Consider the following 18763-nt stretch of genomic DNA (forward strand, 5'->3'; position numbering starts at 1 on the left):
GGCTTAGACCCGCCCCGCCCCGCCCCACCCGGCGAGGTGAGCGAGCATGTGGTCCTTTCTTTTTCTCTCTCTAATAACTTCAATAAGATAGAGATAGCTCAACTATTTAAGTTGGAAGTATATATATATATATATATATATATATATATATATATATATATATATATATATATAGCCGTACCTGCCATTGGAGCGGGGTGCCAGGAGGCGGTCGGAGCCGAGCGACGTGGGCGCTGGGCGAAGACGGTTGCAGCATAAGGTGTCGGATGTTTTTTTAGGTTTTAGATTGGAGACGAAAATTTTTTGTGTCACATTGAATATGTCGGAAGGATGTCGGGAGAGGTTTTTACATACTAATGAAAAAACAAATTACATAGCTCGTCAGGAAACTGCAAGACAAATTTATTAAGCATAATTAATCTGTCATTAGCACATGTGGGTTACTGTAGCACTTAAGGCTAATCATGGAGTAACTAGGCTTAAAAGATTCGTCTCGCGATTTTCAACCAAACTGTGTAATTAGTTTATTTTTTTATGTACATTTAATGTTTCATGTATGTGTTTAAAGATTCGATGGGATGGATGAAAAAATTTTAGGTAGAAAACTAAATAGAGCCTTAGTATCAAGGCGTCGGATGTGGACTGTGGTAGCCAATCCAGTGGTTCTGGCTAGGCCTTCGTTAGCCATGTCTTCTGGACTTAGGCCCATTGAACAGATAGATCTATATCTATATCTATATTTATATCTATATCTAATATGAAAGAGGTAAAATTTTAGCTATTTTTGTCTAGATATTTTTTGGTCTATCCTTCTAAATTATATTCAAATATGTCTATTCTTTTCCTCCAGCATTATCTGATCCTTATCAACTCAGGCTGTTGATTCCATCAAATACCTTAGCTAGGCCTACAGCCCAACAAACGTCCTCTACAGGGGCATACGCGAGCAACAACCACCTGGCTATGGGGAATTTTTTTTATTTTTAGCCCAAATTCAAATCAAATTTCAAATTTAGGCCGGTTTGCAAAGTATTTGCAAATCTAGGCCGTTTGGCCCCGCCACCATACATGGCGGGGCAAATACACAGTACCCCACCATGCATGGTGGCAGGGTAGGAGCGCCACGTGGCGCCCGGCTGGCGGGGCTGGCTGACATAGACCCCGCCACCGGGCATGGCGGGTTAGCGGACCCCGCCACCCATCATGGCGGGTTAGCAACCCCGCCGTGCATCATGGCGGGGTGCCCCCTGTCAGTGATAAGGGCGGGTCCCCTCTGTCTCAAACCCCGCCCGCCCTCACACTCTGCCTCGCCCCGCCGCCGCGCACGCACCCCGCCCTGCGCCCGAGCCCGTAGCCGCGCCGCCACCGCGCCCCGGCCCCAGCCCCGCTCCCGCAGCCGCGGCGTGCGCCCCGCCTCCGCGACCCCGCGCCCCGCCTCCACGCCCCGCCGGCCGCGGGCTGGTACGGGGGGCGCTGCCCCTCCCTCGGCTGCCTTGGAGGCCGCCTGACTCCCTGCCCCCTCGCTCTGGCGAGGCCTCTGGTGAAGGTAAATTTTTTTAATTAAACTATTATTATTAGCTATTTATTATTATTATTTAACAATTATTAATAGTTATTTTTATTAGTTTAACTTTTTTTAGTTATTTAATATTATTAAAGTTAATAATTTAGTTAGTAAGTTAGTTATGTAGTAATTACTTAGTAAGTTAGTTGGTTATGTTGGAATTAGATAATAATATAGTTAGTATTATTGTACTTAATTAGTTAGTTATTTAGTATTTAGTATAGTTGATGATCGGATGTCAAATCGTTTTGTAGATGGATTACGATGTAAAAGTTTTTTACGGAGGAAGTGTTAGGAGAGAAGATTGTCAGTTTGAGGATATGTGTGAGGAATTGGAATGGTTTGATGGCCCCCTAGTTTCAGCGATCTATGTGACCGTTTGAGTTTAAAGTTTGGCGATGCTTTCACACTAAAGGGTAGGTTTGATGTTGGAAAGAATAGGGCACACTATGTGATGATGGACTTGTGCAACCAAGCTGAGTGGTCCCGATACAATAGAGTCATCCAAGGTTCGAATGTGGGCATAGTTGAGTTGGTGTTGGAGAATGTTGAGAATGAGGAGCTGTCCTTCGACGACAGTGGTGATTGTGGTGTGCAGGTCCAACAAACTATGGAGAGTATGGACTTGGATTGTAATTGGACGCAGGAGCGGGTTCATTCTCCTCTAGTTGGTCATATAAGCAATGATTTTGATGTAGACGAGTTTGAACATGAGGAGAATGAGGCGGCAGAGGATGAAATGATTAGTGATGATGTTTGCTCTGATTCTGACGAATCAGAAAATGAGGAAGGAGGTTCACCTGCCATGTGTGCACCGGTTCGGTGGCATGCCCTCAGGAGTGTCGCTTGAGGTACGTACTTCATGCAATGCAGACTCAGGGCAATTTAGCCACAGGGTATCCAGGTGATGGAGAGGAATATGAAGGATGGGGCCGGGTTAGGGAGGCGGAACCTTATGTTGCACCACCCTCTTATACATCGGCAGAGCTTACACAGCTGAGGGAGGCTGGCTTGCCCTTTACCGGTGTTCCAAATTATATGGATGTCAGCATGTCGCATATGGCGGTTTGTGACACGGATTTGCAGATATGTAAGGAATCATTGTACAACCATCAAAATTTAATACTCAGGAATGGAATGCTTTTCAATACGATGTCTGAGATGAAGTTGTTCCTTCAGGACTACGCAGTGTATCATCATAGGCCCTACACGGTTCGGCATTCCGACAAGGAGGTAAAATTCCAAATAGTATGCAAGGCAAGGTTCCCGTGCTCGTGGAAGTTGAATGCACGGAAACGGTCGAGTGATGGGAAGTGGAATGTAACTTCATTGGAGCAGCCCCACAGATGCCAGACTAACAAGGGCAAACGGTACCATCCCTAGTTGACGGCTCGGAACCTTGCTTGCCGTATATTGGGTCTTGTAGATAAGGACAACGACGTATCGGTGTCTTTCTTGCAGGAGACCATAGTCACTTTTGTTAGGTATGAGGTAACATATGGAAAGGCTTGGCGGGCAAATCAAATTGCCCTAGCAATTCGGTTGGGTAATTGGGAGGAAGCCTATAACAGGGTTCCACGCATTTTGTGTGCAATGCAACACTTCATCCCTGGCATGAGATGGTTCATATACACAGGAGGGTTTTATCTTCAGAACCCGTTGAGGCATATTCTGTACCATGTGTTCTGGTATTTTGATCAGTGTAAGCATGCATTTCAGTATTGTCGGCCAGTTGTTCTAGTTGAGGGCACATTCCTCACGGTAAGTACAGAGGGACATTGATGATGGCTACTGCTGTAGACCCTGAGAATCAGATTGTGTCACTGGCTTTTGCTTTGGCAGAGGGGGAGAACAATGATTCGTGGTCATGGTTCATGCGTCTGCTCCGTCTTCACATCATTGGTCCTTCTCGCACCATTTGTTTGATATCGGACCGTCACATTGGAATTCTTAATGCTGCCGGTGAACACATTGATGGGCACCCACACCTAGTGCACCGTTGGTGCATGAGGCATTTTGCCGCAAATTTCTGGCGTCGTCAACGGAAGAAGGAGGTGGCAGACAAGTTAAAGGAACTTTGTAATAAACGTACGGAACACGAGTTTAAGGAGACAATGGCGGAACTACAAAAGATGCTGAACCGAGCGGGCAAGGCATGGTTAGATCAGCAGATGGAAAATAAAGCGAAGTGGACATTAGCATATGATGAGGGTGGGTTTCGGTATGGCATAATGACAATAAACTCCTCTAAGTCTTTCAATCGTGTGTTCAAAGGCGTTCGATCTCCACCAGTGTCCGGTATTGTTGAGTTCTCTTTTAAGAAGTGCAATGAATATTTTGTTACGCGGTATGGCCTAGCCCTGAGGAATGAAGAGGAGCTTGGAAGATGGGGGAAGGCTGCACACGAATATTTGCAGGAGGCTGAGGAGTTGTCCAAGCAATAGGTTGGCGAGGCCTAAGGACGAGATACACTTGTTTTTAGCGTACGAGCTAGAGGGGGCACAAACCTTGGCGGTGAACGATTTGGTGGGCGAACGTACCGTGTGGATCTTGAAAAAGTAGAATGCAGTTGCAACGTACCTCAGATCATGCATGCCCCTTGCTCACACATGATTACGTCTTGTCGGCTTAGAGGTTTTGACCATACTGTTGAACCATACATGTCACCCTTGTATCTCCGTGCCAACACCCTAAATGTTTGGGAGAAGAGCTTCGAGTCGTAACTTGACGAGTCGTAGTGTCCTCCATATTATGGTGAGGACTATGTGCCTTATCCAGACCTAAAAAGGGTAGGGAAGAGAAGGAGGAAGAAGAAGCGACTGAAAGACGATATGGACAATATGAAAGGTTATGGCGATGACATGTATGATGGCGGTGACTTCAACGAAGAACGTGCGCAGAACCTATGCAGCATTTGCAAGAAACCTGGTCATAACGCTAGATTTCATAGGAGGGATAGACAAGAGGTTGTTTTATTAATCTTTGTGCTTATCAAAATTCTTAGTAAACATGCATTTATGTTATTCATCTTCAAATTTACTTAATTTGTCTTATTACTAATGTTATTAAATGTACTAATGTTGTTTCTTTCATTTTTGAAACAGGCGGATTCAGGGTGGCAAGATGGCGGCGTGGGCACCTCATCCCCGCTTTAGCCTCATTGAGGCGGACTACGACAAGGACCACCAGGCCAAGGCCTTGTCGCAGGAGCAGAGGACGTTGTGTGCGCTTCGTGGCCGCACGCACCACGTACACAGCTGGAACGAGCAATAGTCAGGAGCGAACCAGACAGGAGGTACAGACAGAAGGTACAAGCAGTACACTGACGAGCCAGACAGGAGGTACAGGCAGTACACTAACGAGCTAGACGTGTTGACACACAGCTACGTAAGTTCAATTCACATTTAGTACTAAATGCACTATTAATGCGTTTTATTTTGAAATACTAAAAATAAGTTTGCAAATTTTGCAGGTCACATGGACACCGTGGTCTCGGTGGGAGCTAGAGGGGTACCTTAGTCCACGCTGCGATGAGGAGGATAGCGATTGGCTTTACGATGGCCCACTCATCTTCTTCCACGTGGTCGAGATGCACTACCCTTGCAGGGTTTACAGACAGTTCGGGAGGCTGCAGGGGATTCCACCGCTGTATTCCACCAACGCTGAGCTACATAGGTATGATGCCACTTTGTTTGTTACCATTAAGTGGCTCATTGCTAATGCAATATGTTTTTGCAGGATTGATCGTAGGTTTCGGTCCACGCAAAAGGATTGGGCGGCCAGGCACGAAGCACATTTGCAGACTTGGTATCACAGGCAGGTTCCCCTCCTCAATGAACTACCACCGCACGACCCGATCAGATGGATCGAGTACCTACAGTGGCTGCACCAGAGTACGAGGACTCATCTCATGGTCCCGTACACCAACACCCCTACAGATGCGGGTGGTGAGGATGACATCGCCGATGCGTTCGACGAGGCGCAAAGGGTTGACAAACAGGTTCTTAGGGCCCCCTTAAATAGATATGTGGTAAGTACTTGGACTTTCATCTATTATTTGATGTTTATGGCACAACAGTTGTCCAAATAATCGAGTTAATCTTGTGTGTGATGTTGTAGTCACAACAGTTGTCAAACTACTCCGAGGAAGCTAATAGGCAACTTTTCCGGACTAGAGACGACAAGAGCAACCCTCTTCGCAGCTTTGTCAAGGTACTTTTGTGGGGGTATAAACCCCTATACCCTTACGGCTAGACTTGGGCCAGGAGGTTTGGCCCATTACGAGACGAGTTCGAGGCTTGATCCGACAGCTTGGAGTTTCGCGCAAGGAGACAAGATGTGGAGATCAAGCAGGATTCTAGTCGGTTAGAATAGGAATTGATATCAAATTATCCATGGCAATTGTAACCGACTAGGATTAGTTTCCAGATCTGTAACCCTGCCCTCCAGACTATATAAGGAGGGGCAAGGGACCCCCCTAAGACACATCATACAAGTTATTCTCTCAACACAAATCAATACAACCAGACGCAGGACGTAGGTATTACGCCAACTCGGCGGCCGAACCTGGATAAAAAGCTTGTCCGTGTCTTGTGTCACCATCGAGTTCGTAGTTTGCGCACCGTCTACCGATAAACTACTACCGTGGGTATACCCCAAGGTAGACTGCCGACCAGCTTTCGTCGACAACTTTCGACAAAATAATTCATTATTACAAGTCAATTACAACTCAATAATGCATGTTGTCATTTTATCATGCAGAAAATCAAAAAGGGCTGCAAGAAGTTAGCAGCTAAGCTGAGCTGTGCAGACACGACGTATGAGCCTCCATTGAACCCCATGTTGTCTAGGAGCCAGACGGCCTCGATGTCCACCAGAGTTGCTTTGGCTAGGGCCATTTCCTCCTCTGTACGTACTCCGCAGTACACAGGGAAGGGTCCAGCGGACGAGGACGATGAGGATGAGGCCCTTCAGTACCCCACGACTAGTGGCGACGACGGCGACGAGTTACAGTGGGAGTTCACCGGTCACGAGGAGATGGGTACCTCACAGCTAGGTGGTGCTCCTATTGGTACACAAGGGGTGGTGTACACACAGGAGGAGTACACACACGTCGAGCACCAGGTGCCTATGATGTGCTTTTACTTTTCTATATTTGCATGATTCAAAAATTAGAGTTGCTCATTAGGGTGCTTGTTTGCAAGGTACTACGTCCACACAGGAGTTGGAGCATGTCGATAGGCGCCAGCGCGAGAGGCAGCGGTGGGACTGCACGGACGTGGGGTGGATAAGCAACGTGGTGCCTACCATTCCTAAGAGGCAACGGAAGCCGCGAAACTGCTACACCCCTGGCGATGATTAGACTAGACATGTTTAGCAGTTGAGACTTGTCATGTAGTACCTGTGACATATTGTTATTTTCAGCATGTTGGTCTAGGTTCTACAACTGATGTACCTTTTTTAAACATTCATGAGAATTATTTTTGTTGTTCATTCTCTAGTATCTTTGGTATTTGCATAAATATCTTTGTCTTGCCAAACCAGCTGCGAACCACTACTTAGCACGACAGAAACCAAACAAAGGCAGTGCAGTAAAGGTTCTCGGCATTTTCTGGCAACCCTGCCATGGCTGGGGGTGGGTTAGGGGTACCCCGCCATGGTACATGGTGGGGTACCCCTAACCCGCCCCCAGCCATGGCGGGGTTGCCAAAAAATGCCCAGAACCCCATGTACCTTTCATGGCACTACTCAAAATGGCCAGAACCCCATGTGCAGTAAATATTCCATTAAAACTAGCTAGTAAACATGTTAAACATGCAAGAAACAAAACTTTTAAATGTTATATTAGTTAAACATATTAGTAAACCTTTTAAATTGTTATGTTAGTTAAACATTTAGACAGTTGTGGACTTTGGCGAGAAGCGATCAAATTGAAATATGTCGGAATACAAATTATTACATGACAAGTTTCAAAGTACAAAAGTCTCATCCCTAAGCCACTCACATACATTACCACATCAATCAAACTGCGTGCACCACTGCGTAAGCAACTCGTCCTCGGACTCCCAATCGTCCACTACAACCTCCTTACCCATGCTCGCCTCCGCTGCCTTGGCCTCACTGGCCTGTCTCTCGTAGTAAGCCGCCTCTGCCTCTTCTGTGGCCTGAGAGTATAATTGTCCCTCTTCCTCGGTCATGTCTGTTGGCCACCATGAGTCGAAGACCGATGTCTTCTTGTTGTGGTATGCAGCCTCACCCTCCTCTAAGCCACCGACAGGCATCTGTCCTGACGCCTCACCCTCCTCTGCAAGACGAAGTAGCTCGCCTATACTTCCCATTTCATAGTCATGCTCGTCCTGAGGGTACCCCAATTCCTCGGCAAGACGAATGAGGTCGCCTATCCTTCCGGTGTCGTCGTCTTCCTCCGCCTTGGCCTCCTCTTCGACCACAGTCGGATGGCTAGCGGTGCCACCAACTCCAGCGTCCCGCCCTAATATCCTATTCTTCGCGTACTTAGCACGACCCACATCTGCTTGCCAGTTCCCGGTGCATCCAATCTCTGTAAGTATAAAATTTAAAGATTTAATAAAATATTCATTCTAGAGAAACAAAAAGTTTGACTTTCAAAAATGAAATGACTCACTAGCACATAATGAGGCAATAGTATCGTTCAAGCATTGCATCTCAGCTCTCTCAGCCTCCTCCGTAGCCTTCCTTGCATCCTCTTCAGCCTTCCTTGCACGGTACTCCTCTATCTCCTTTTTTCTCTCCTCGGACCACTTCTTCCATGCAATACTCGCAGGGTTACGAACACACAACTCCTGGGCGAATGCAAGCATTTTCTTCTTATGGTCCTTCACAAAATCAATGACGTAGTTTGCAGGATAACCTCTCATCTTGCGAACTGCTACTCTTGCCTTATACTCATCTTTTGAACTTAAACACATCATCAGATGATTCCCATTTGTATTTCTGAGTGCTCTGTTACGGGAAATATATGAATACAAAGTTAGCGTACAAAAACAAATATATGAGTACAGTAGTACTAAATGTGCACAGTCCTAGCAAACCTCATCATAGTCGATCATGTGGCCACAGAAGTGGCCAATCCCAAGACCTGAAGGGACTAGGCCGTAGCTAGCTTCAACACCACATTTGCACATCACGGGAGGCGCAATAGACCTCCGCTTCTTCTTCCACTCTGGAACCTCCTCCTGCTTCTCAGGCTTTGGCCAATGGCTCTTTGGACCATAGATCGACTCCGCGAAATAGCACTTTCGAAAACCACGATCCTACAAAAAGAACTCATTAGAACACACATATAAGAACTGACATTTTAAGATTAAATCAAAACTTACTTCACGCCGCAGAGGACAAATGAACTCTTGTTCATTCCGTGGATTTATCACGGCTTGTTCTCCGCAATGACACTTTGGAGGATCCTCGAGCCGCCGTGCAGAGGCGACGGCCTTCTCTTCCTCCGTCATAGGAGGAGGGTTAGGGGGGCAGAACCCAGCGAGTAAACAACTCACGTTTGCAATGATCAACGCCGGGGTAGAAAAGCAGAATTCTTAGGTCAAACTTGTCCGGCCCGTCGATCCATTGGAAGAAAAAGCACCGGAAGTAGGGCTACAAAAGAGTTTCAATTGTCTCATTGGGAATAAAAACATCAAAAACCAATAAGAAAAACAAAGGGCACAGTGACTTACGCTACAACTATAACATGTATAGAAGCAGCGTGCCGCAGTATCCGGATGTCTCAACTGGCTCACGTGTGCCGGATGTCCACAATCACAGTTAGAAATAGGTTCCTCGGGAGGCACGGGGGCATCCTTGCAAGACACATCGGGGTACAACTCTCTAGGACGACCCTTTTTTCGCCAAATCGACTCACGATACGAGTCCTCCATCTAAAACGCGAAAATAATTCAACACAAATCACATAACTAAACAAAGTAACGTAACAAGAGATTTACTAAACATATTATAAATAAACAAATGAACTTATCTAAACTATGGAAACGTAAAGGTTGTAAGAAATTTACCTTCTTCAAACGAGGGGTGGCCGGGAAAACGACCGGGAACGGCCGACCGCAGCGGGGAGGGGCGCCGAGGCGGTTACGGTGGGGTACCCCTACTTTGCCATGATCCACGGCGGAGTACACGTCAGCCCACGTTAGCCACCGAGGCCATGCAAATACCATGTGGCAGAGTGTACCCCGCCACCATGCATGGCGGGGTGCAGTGTTTTTGCCCCGCCATGCATGGTGGCGGGGCCAAACGGCCTAGTTTTGAAACAATTTTGCAAACCGTCCTAAATTTAAAATTTGTTTTAAATTTGGACTAAAAATAAAAAAAAATCGCTATGGGCTTGGCAAGTAGCACGGCGGGATCTGCCCAGCTAGCCACAAAACCGTAGTCAAGGTGCAACATTTTTTTTTCTTTTTTTTTTGAGACTAGGAGTCAACGTGTGATGTTGGCCTGGCGTCGCCCGTCCGGCCAAGTGGATAAGGCAGGAGATCAACAAATAATAATAATAATAATAATAATAATAATAATAATAATAATAATAATAATAATAATAATAATAATAATAATAATAATAATCTCTAATATATAATTGTGAAAATTGAAAAATTCGTAGTTGCATTGCATACGGATTACTGCCAACTGAAATAATACACAAAAAAGGTAAACTAGATATAGATATAGATTTAATAACTTTTTTTTCCTTCCATTGCAACATTTGGGCATTTTTCTAGTAATTAATAAATGCGAAATCCTTCTGAGTTCTAATCCGCCTCTGAAATCCTTCGGAGCTCTGATCCGCCTCTGGAATCCTTGCTTACTTTCTCCACATGTGAACTCCACACGGAACGCCCTTGCCCTGTTACAACTCTTATATATTATAAGCAACATGTCAACTAAAATTTTGATTAATTACCAATAACATATATAATTTGGCCGATCATGACATATTCCCTAACCAAATTACACCATCAACAACACATGAACGCCGTGCGCTCCATCCTCGGCGGACCCAAGAAGGTCGCCTTCTGCGGCGCCATCCAGTACGCCAACCTCGTCGGCGTCGCCATCGGCTACTCCATCAGCAGGGCCAGGTGCTTCCACAAGCCAGGCCATGACGTCCCCTGCAAGAGCTCCAGAAACCCTTACATGATCCTCTTCAACGTTACGCCGATTCTCTTGTCGCGGATACCGGACTTGGATCAGATTTGGTGGTTCTCCATACTCGCCGCCGGCGTGTCGTCATTCACCTACTCTTCAATCAGCCTCTCCCTTGGCATCTCACAGACTCTCTGTAAGTTATTAATTCGATCTTCAACCAGATTTGTGATTACGATTGATGGACTTTTGATTGCTGACATGAGCTCAACCGATGCAATTGCATGCAGCCGCCAATGGTTGGTTCAAGGGCATCCTCGTCGGCATCAGCCTCATCGACATCGCCTTGGCCTACTTCTTCGCCAACATCCTCATCAAGATCCAAGTAAGCAGCAACAATCTACTCTTCTGCTCTCTGAAACTGGCCGGATTTCCCTTGTTTCTATTCTAACCAAGGCTGCTGCTGCTGCTGTTCTGGTTCTTGTTCAGCTCATGATCAAGGCACCGCCACCGGCGGAGTCGAAGGTGATGCAGAAGGTGATGTGGCTCAAGAAATCAGGCATGCGCATTGGCCGCTCGCGGGAAGCGGCGGCGCGAGCGGGACGCAGCCTTCCATCCTCCGCACGAGCTGGCGATTGCTCGGTACTACTGACTAAACCCTACTCTTTTATTACTATTTTTATTTTTATATAGATAAAACACTAGTCAGTTATTACAAGTATTTCCTTTCGCGACTACAATCTCTTGTTCGGTTTTGCCCAATGGCAGCAGCCGCCGGACGAATGTGATTGGTCTCGGTTCATGGGCTCCGCAGTCATCAACACAGACGGTAAGCATAATCCATGTTTTAAATAGCGAGCTAAGGTCAAGATATTTAGCGTTTTATAAACTATAATTAGCGTACTTTAGCGGTAAAATTGTGCATGAACGCAAATAGCGGCACAATTTTTTTCAAGCTATTTCAGGCTATAGCGGCAAAAATAACAGGTTATTTCATGAGCATAATATGCTAAAAGTACTACCAAATTAGTTTCACTTAAGTTATGTGTATAGACAGATTTTTTTTTATTAGAATAACTAATTGACCTACGTCCTTCTCTTTGTAGGGAGTTGTGCTATCTGTGCGGCCGTTATGTGCATGGAAGCTCATTACAGACGACTAAACGAGAAGAATCATGGAGCAAAGTCCTCATGCGTTTTGAAGGCGACAGCCGAGGCTGTAGAGTCTCTCAAGGACATGTGCTATCAGAGAGGAGCCTGGGCTCCTAATGACGGAGCAGCAACTGAGGACGTCCTGGATGTGATCTGCTCGTTGGAGCAGGGCTTGTCAACTGTCAATGGCGACACATCTTTGAGGCTCAAAAGCTATGAGACCATCGAGGACGACGAGCTGAGCCCCATGAAAATAACCTCGATGCTCCACGAAATGGGCCCGTTGGTTGGTGTGCTGTTCGCAGATGACGAAGCCTACTGCAGCAGCGCTGTGTACAGAGGAGACAGGGATGTCGACGGCAACCATGTTGTCGTCTGCACTGGTTACCTCTACGTCGATGACGAGCTCGTCATAGTGATCATGGATAACGACGAAAGTGAAGGCCCTGTCCGATTTGTCCTGTACGAGGCATTCGAGGAGTTCCACGTCCTCACAGTCGACGCTAGCAGCTAGCGAGCTAAAGGTATGCTCTGAAGAAGCCGAGCAAGATGTTTTTGATTTTTTTTTTTTTTGAGGGAAAGCAGGAGGGGTTGCCCCCTACTGAACTTCATTAAAATTTAAATGCACAATCCTCCAAGTACAACTCAAGATGCAAAGAAGGAAACAAAGAAAATAAGGAAAATTACATAAAGTTGTCTAGCCATGATAAAAAACATGAAGGCCTAAATCTCTCTTAGCTCTAAGTTTAACCCAAGCTAATTCTTGTTTGAAAACAAACTTGCAGGCAGAGAGTGATGCTGATTCCTGAAGATAGACATCATTATTGCCCGCAGACTTTATAGCGCAAAACATTGCAACAATTTATTTCCATGAAGAAGGGCCTGCTGATTTGTGATTTAAACAATGGAATTGAATATAACAAGTTCCTTTGAATTAGTTGTGCTGACCCAAGCAAATTCCAGCAAGACATGGCGAAAGGACACTCTAGAAAAAGATGTTGAAGGGATTCCTCTGTATCTAGATGACAAAGCACACAGCTATAACTTTGTAACTCCATACTTTTCCTTTTCAAGAGCTCTCTAGTACTGAGCCCGGTTCTTTATGCATGGCTAACCAGAAGAAAACTTTCCTTTTTGGGAGAGCCAATTATATACAAGTGACACTACTATGGATCCCAACAGATGGGTGGCCTTGCTTGATGCAAAGTTAGGTGATCCCAGATGTAGTGCCAGTATCTTTGCTGTGAGTAGGATGAATGTCTTCTAATTCAGAGATCATCAACCGGAATTGATCGTGGGCTTCAATTGAAAGTGGGACATGAAAAAAACATCATCAGACTTGTCCTCAGCAGCTAGAAATTGTTGGACTGAAGTATGATCTTCTTTGGCAAAGGAGAACAGATGTGGCCATTGAACATTAAGAGGGACACCATGCCAGACAACTGACCAGAAAAGGCAATGGAGCCATCACCAATATATTGTAACTGAAGCCATGCCCTTGAAAGAATCAAGTAATTTAAGGATATCCCTCCACCAGAATGAGCCCTTTCTGTTGTTTATTGGAATTGTATCATTTAAGTAATGAGAATCGGTCTTGCTAGCGTCCGGACGTCCGATCCGGTGCGCTAGCATCGGACGGTACCCCGCTCAGCCCCATCGGTCCGCCTCGCCCTCGATGCTGCCTCCGTGCCTCCTCGTGTTCGAATACTCGTAGCGCACCTCCATCTGCTCCCCCCCCCCCCCCCCCCCCCGCCTCGCATGCGCAACCAACCCTGTCCATGTGCCTCACTCTTTCCCCTGACCCGCTCCTCTCTCTCTCTCTCTCTCTCTCTCTCCAAGTGGATAGGACTCGGCAGCCGACTCCCAGCTCGCGGTGCTCCCGTCCCCCAGCGACCGGACTGTGCACCCACATCACTCACTATACCCCCCATGAAACACTTGGATGCAACATTCGTCTAACATAGATGAAACATTTGGAACAAATTGTTGCAACATATATATATATGGTATTTTTTTTCCCATATATATATGCAACATCCACACATAAAACACTTGCAACTTGCAACATGAAAACACTTATTACAACATAAGACACAACTGAAAACATTTCAAAACATACTCTTGCAACATATGCGTGAAACATATGCAACATCTAGAAATAAAAACTCTTGAAACAAACATCAGTTGAAACATTTTGAATAAACGCTTGCCACATCCCTCTAAAACACTTGCAACATGCCTCTAAAACACTTGCAAACATAAAATATCCTGATTTACTTTTGCAACATGCATGTGAAACACTTGCAACATACCTCTAGAACGTTTGAAACACTTGAAAATGCAACACACGTTTTTCGTCCTTCTTCTTCTTCTGTGCAACACAGAGTAAAGCAGAAAAACAGTTGGATCTGCCCATCCAACGGTAGAGGATTGTGGCGCACCCTGGCAGCACCCAGCTGCGCTTGTGCCTTCACCTGGATCTGGCCAGCGACAGCCCTCTCGTGGTCACTTGGCCTGGCCACGGTGGAGGACGAGGCACGACATGGCGCGGTGGGGGACAGACGCACCGCAGGAGGGCATCGCAGGGGATGGAGGCGCTGCGGGTGATGGCGCAGCTGCGCTTGTGCCTTCGCTTGGATCTGGCCAGCGATGGCCCCTCTCGTGGTCACTTGGCCTGGGCACCGTGGAGGACGAGGCACAGCATGGCGCGGTGGAGGACAGAGGCACTGCAGGAGGGCATCACAGGGGATGGAGGCGCTGCGGGTGATGGCGGCGGCGACGCGGCGGAGTGAGGGTGGGCGGACGCAACCTTGAACCCGCTACGGCCGAAGCGAGTGGGGAATTTCTATGCGACATGCTCGTAAGCGAATAGAGAGATGGGTGAGAGCATATAGGTGAGCAGGCCGGTTGCCTGTTGGGCCGGACCGTTTGACGGGCATGGAAATGCGATGTCCGGACGGTCGGACGCCCGCTTGTCAGCATTACCGAATGAGAATACCAGACCAGCTGTACCCATTCTATATCATCACACTGTTGAAAAACTTGTGGAGGTGTTTAAGCAGCAAACTTTCATTCTGAGTGTAAAGATTAAGATGTTTTTGATTAGTGGCTCATGATGTGCAGTTGGTGAATTACTCAAGATACATCGATCTCTTGTATATTACTTTTGAATTCTGATCGATCAATAGCTGAGCTAGGAGTAGCAATTCATGTGTTCCAGCAAGTCTTCCCCTTGTGGGGTGTTTGACTTTGAGAAATCATTAGGTGATTCATCTTCTCATTTCTCACCTTCTATTTGATTTGTGAAGTAGAATGGATTACTATATCAACTACCACGTCATCCCATACAAACTAATTAGTACAAGCATTGTTAGGAATAAAATCATTCCATCCAATTTCGTAAGATATATTAATAGGAAAGATTTCAGGAAATGGATCTCTCTGAACTCTGATTAGCATAGGCGAATATTTTTGGGAGCGGTCGCTACAAGAGACAATTCTCTATGTACCCCTAAGAAAGTTGGTCACCCTGTATATACCATGAGAAAAAAGTCCCTTGTCGGGTGTTTGATTTGAGAAATTATTCGGTGGTTCATCTTCTCATTTCTCAGCTTTTTTTTAATCTGATTTGTGAAGTAGAATGGTTAGTCTACTACCACCGCATAGAACTAAAAATTAGTAGAAGCATATTAGGAACCAAATCATTCCATCAAATTTCATAAGATTCACAACTAAAAAAATTAAGGAAGCATGGCCCTGGTTAGTAGAGGTAGATATTTTTAGGAGCCTTTATAAATAATTAGAGCATCTACAACGATATCAAAACTACTCTAATTTGTTCAATCCAACAACCCATAGATCTTTATTCATACATATAGTAGTCACTTGCAGATTGTCGTGTGTCTTCTTTAATTCTCATGCTACGACGCTTCTACGATTGTGTATCTGGTTGGCACAAGCAAGAGGGGCGTCTTCTTATGGACGGTGAGTCCTCCGGCTTCTTCCATGCACATGTCCTCCCTCCTCTGTCCCTCCGGGAGCTCCCAGTCGAAGCAGTAGAGCAGGTTGGCGAGCGTGAACTCCGTGGTCACCACCCCCATGTCTATCCCGGGGCACATCCTGCGCCCGCCGCCGAACGGCAGGAACTCGAACCGCGCCCGGTTGAAGAAGCTGGCAGCGGCGGCGGCCTCGTCGCCGGCGAACCTCTCCGGGACGAACTCCTCGGGGTCGTCCCAGCTCGCCGGGTCCCTCCCGATCGCCCACGCGTTCACGAACACCCTCGTCCTCGCCGGCACGTCGTACCCGGACACCGTGATCCGCCGCATGGTCTCCCTCGGCACCAGGAGGGGCAGCGCCGGGTGCAGCCGCAGCGTCTCCATGACCACCGCCCTCAGGTACCTGAGCTTCGCCACGTCGTCTTGCTGCACTCGTCCTTTGCTGCCCGCCATGGCCCTGACCTCCTCTTGCGCCTTCTTCAACACCTCCGGCTTCCGGACCATCTCTGCCATTGCCCAGATGATGGTCACCGCGCCCGTGTCGACGGCACCGATAAATGTGTTCTACGTACAATAAGTTTTTATTTATTTTTAGACAGGAGATAGATAGATAGATAGATATTGTTGTAATTGTGATATTTAATTTCATATATGCATACGGTTAGTAGTGCCTTGACGACGTCTCTGCTGAATCTGAGAGAGCCATGGTGCTCCTTCATGAGGCCGACGAGGACGTCGATGAGGCCGCCGCCGCCATTGTCGGGTTTGACGCGGGCGGGGTCGAGGTGCTGGTCGAGCATCATCTCGAAGAAGGCGTCGAACTCCCTGAACACCCTCTCGCGGAGGGAGGCGACGCCGGTGAGGCGGTCCAGGAGGCGGCCGACGGCGTTGGGGAAGTAGTCCTCGGCGGAGAAGCTGGACCGCACCACCATGGCCTCGTCGATCACGTGGTGGAAGTGGTCCTTGTACGCGAAGTGCTCCGTCCCGTAGATGTTGCCGAACGCCACCGTGCCCACGATGCCGTCCATGTACCCGAAGATGTGGTCCTCCAGGAACACAGCTCTACGTCCCACGCTGCTTAGTTTGCTGATGAGTTTCTCCATCTGACAATATAATTAATTAACATCCTATGAATATAGATTTCAAACAGGCTAAGCCTGATAGTTTCGTGTTGTGGTGTCAGTACTGCCTCTTTGAAAAACTATAAGGGTGTGTTTGGTTGGGGTTGGTAAAGTTTAAAAGATACTGTAGCTAACACTTTCGTTTTATTTGAAAATTATTGTCCAACCATAAAATAATTAAGATCAAAAGATTTGTCTTGCAAATTACTCTTTAACTATGTTTTTAGTTTCTTAAATAATTTATATTTAATACTCCATGCATTCGTCTAAATATTCGATGTGACGGACGATAAAGTTTACTCGAGGAAACCAAACACCCCGTATACCTATATATGAAAATTAGTGGCGTCTATTCAAATTTCTTTGGCATTACGAAAGGAATTATATATTTGTTATTAAATTAAAATACCTCGGCCTCCCTGGCGTACCAAGTGGCCTGGATGCGGCGCTTGCTGAGGAACTCGACGACGAGGAGCCTGCGCCGCTCTCGCCATTGTTCGCTGTAGGGGCTGAAGGCCACGTCGTTGTGGTCGTACGACAGCCGCCGGGGCCCCGGCGTGTCCGGGCGGCTGCAGCAGTCGGCGTCGTGCGTCTTGAGCACGTCCCGCGCCGCGGCGGCCGACGACACCACCACGGCGGGCACCGTCCCCAGCCGCAGCAACATGACCGGCCCGTGCCGGCGCGCCAGCTCCCGGAGGCTCCGGTGCGGCAGCGCGCCCATCTGGTGCAGGTTGCCGAGGATGGGCAGCCCCGGCGGCGCGGGCGGCGCCAGGTGGAGGTGGTACGTGCTGCTGCTGGTGGTGGTGTTCTGCCTGCGCCTGCGAGTTGTTGTTGTTGCTACGAGGAAGATGGAGATGAGGAGGAGCAGGATGGCGAACAGCAGCGGGAGGGGGGTGGTTGCTGCTGCTGGGAGTGGGTGCAGCTGCCATTGTCGAGGGCGAGGCAAGTGCTGATCTAGCACACTTGTTAGCGAGTGCAAAACCATCTCTTTTTGCATTGGACCTGATGTTGTTTCTCGATCTTCTGTCGATCTGAGCTGAGTTTTGACGACGATGCTGTCCTTTGAGCTTTGTTGTGTAATTGTGTTATGTATCTCAGACACAAAAGTACCCTTGCTTTTGTGGAGTTAGCTATGGTACTACTCCCTCCGTCCCCGAAAGAATCAATTCCTAGGATCCGTGCCAGTCAAACTTTTTAAAGTTTGACTAACTTTATAGAAAAGAGTAACAACATCTATAATATAAAATACACATTATATGAAAATATATTCTATGATGAATCTAATAATACTAATTTGATACTATAAATTTTAGTATTTTTTTCTAGAAATTTGGTCAAAGTTTAAAAAGTTTGACTTAGGACAACTCTAAAAATTGACTCTTTCGTGGACGGATGGAGTATATATATATAGATAAAGGCTCATCAACCAGTTTGAGTACTGGGAATCTGGGATTGCGTACGTAGAATTTTTTATTGTGCTGTACATTAATTATTGGTTGCACGAGCACGAACTATATATATATATATATATATATATATATATATATATATATATATATATATATATATATATATATATATATATATACCAGGCTGATTTTTTTATATAGACCAGGCTGATTGAACTACTAGCAAACAATGGCAATACGACGCTTGTAATGCGCTGTACTACTGGGCTACCTAGCTGGTAGAGTGGTAGTGTCAATTCCCAACATGAAATATCTATCAAAAAAAACAAACAGCAGACTGTAGCATTCACGATTTGTCTCCCAAGTTTCTGTTCTTCCTATGTCTTCCGAGATTGA

The 18763-nt window shown here is 46.6% G+C and overlaps 1 protein-coding gene across 1 annotated transcript; it reads right to left on the reverse strand.

The window, feature by feature from the left end:
- Nucleotides 15607–18078, reverse strand: LOC8082759 (4-hydroxyphenylacetaldehyde oxime monooxygenase-like). The gene is made up of 3 exons (XM_002442875.2): nt 17368–18078; nt 16497–16940; nt 15607–16401 (listed from the first exon to the last, which is right to left on the reverse strand). The coding sequence occupies exons 1-3, from the start codon at nt 17953–17955 to the stop codon at nt 15763–15765; spliced, it is 1671 nt and encodes a 556-aa protein (XP_002442920.2). The 5' UTR covers nt 17956–18078; the 3' UTR covers nt 15607–15762.

This window comes from Sorghum bicolor, chromosome 8, assembly GCF_000003195.3.
Source record: "Sorghum bicolor cultivar BTx623 chromosome 8, Sorghum_bicolor_NCBIv3, whole genome shotgun sequence".
Taxonomy (NCBI): domain Eukaryota; kingdom Viridiplantae; phylum Streptophyta; class Magnoliopsida; order Poales; family Poaceae; genus Sorghum; species Sorghum bicolor.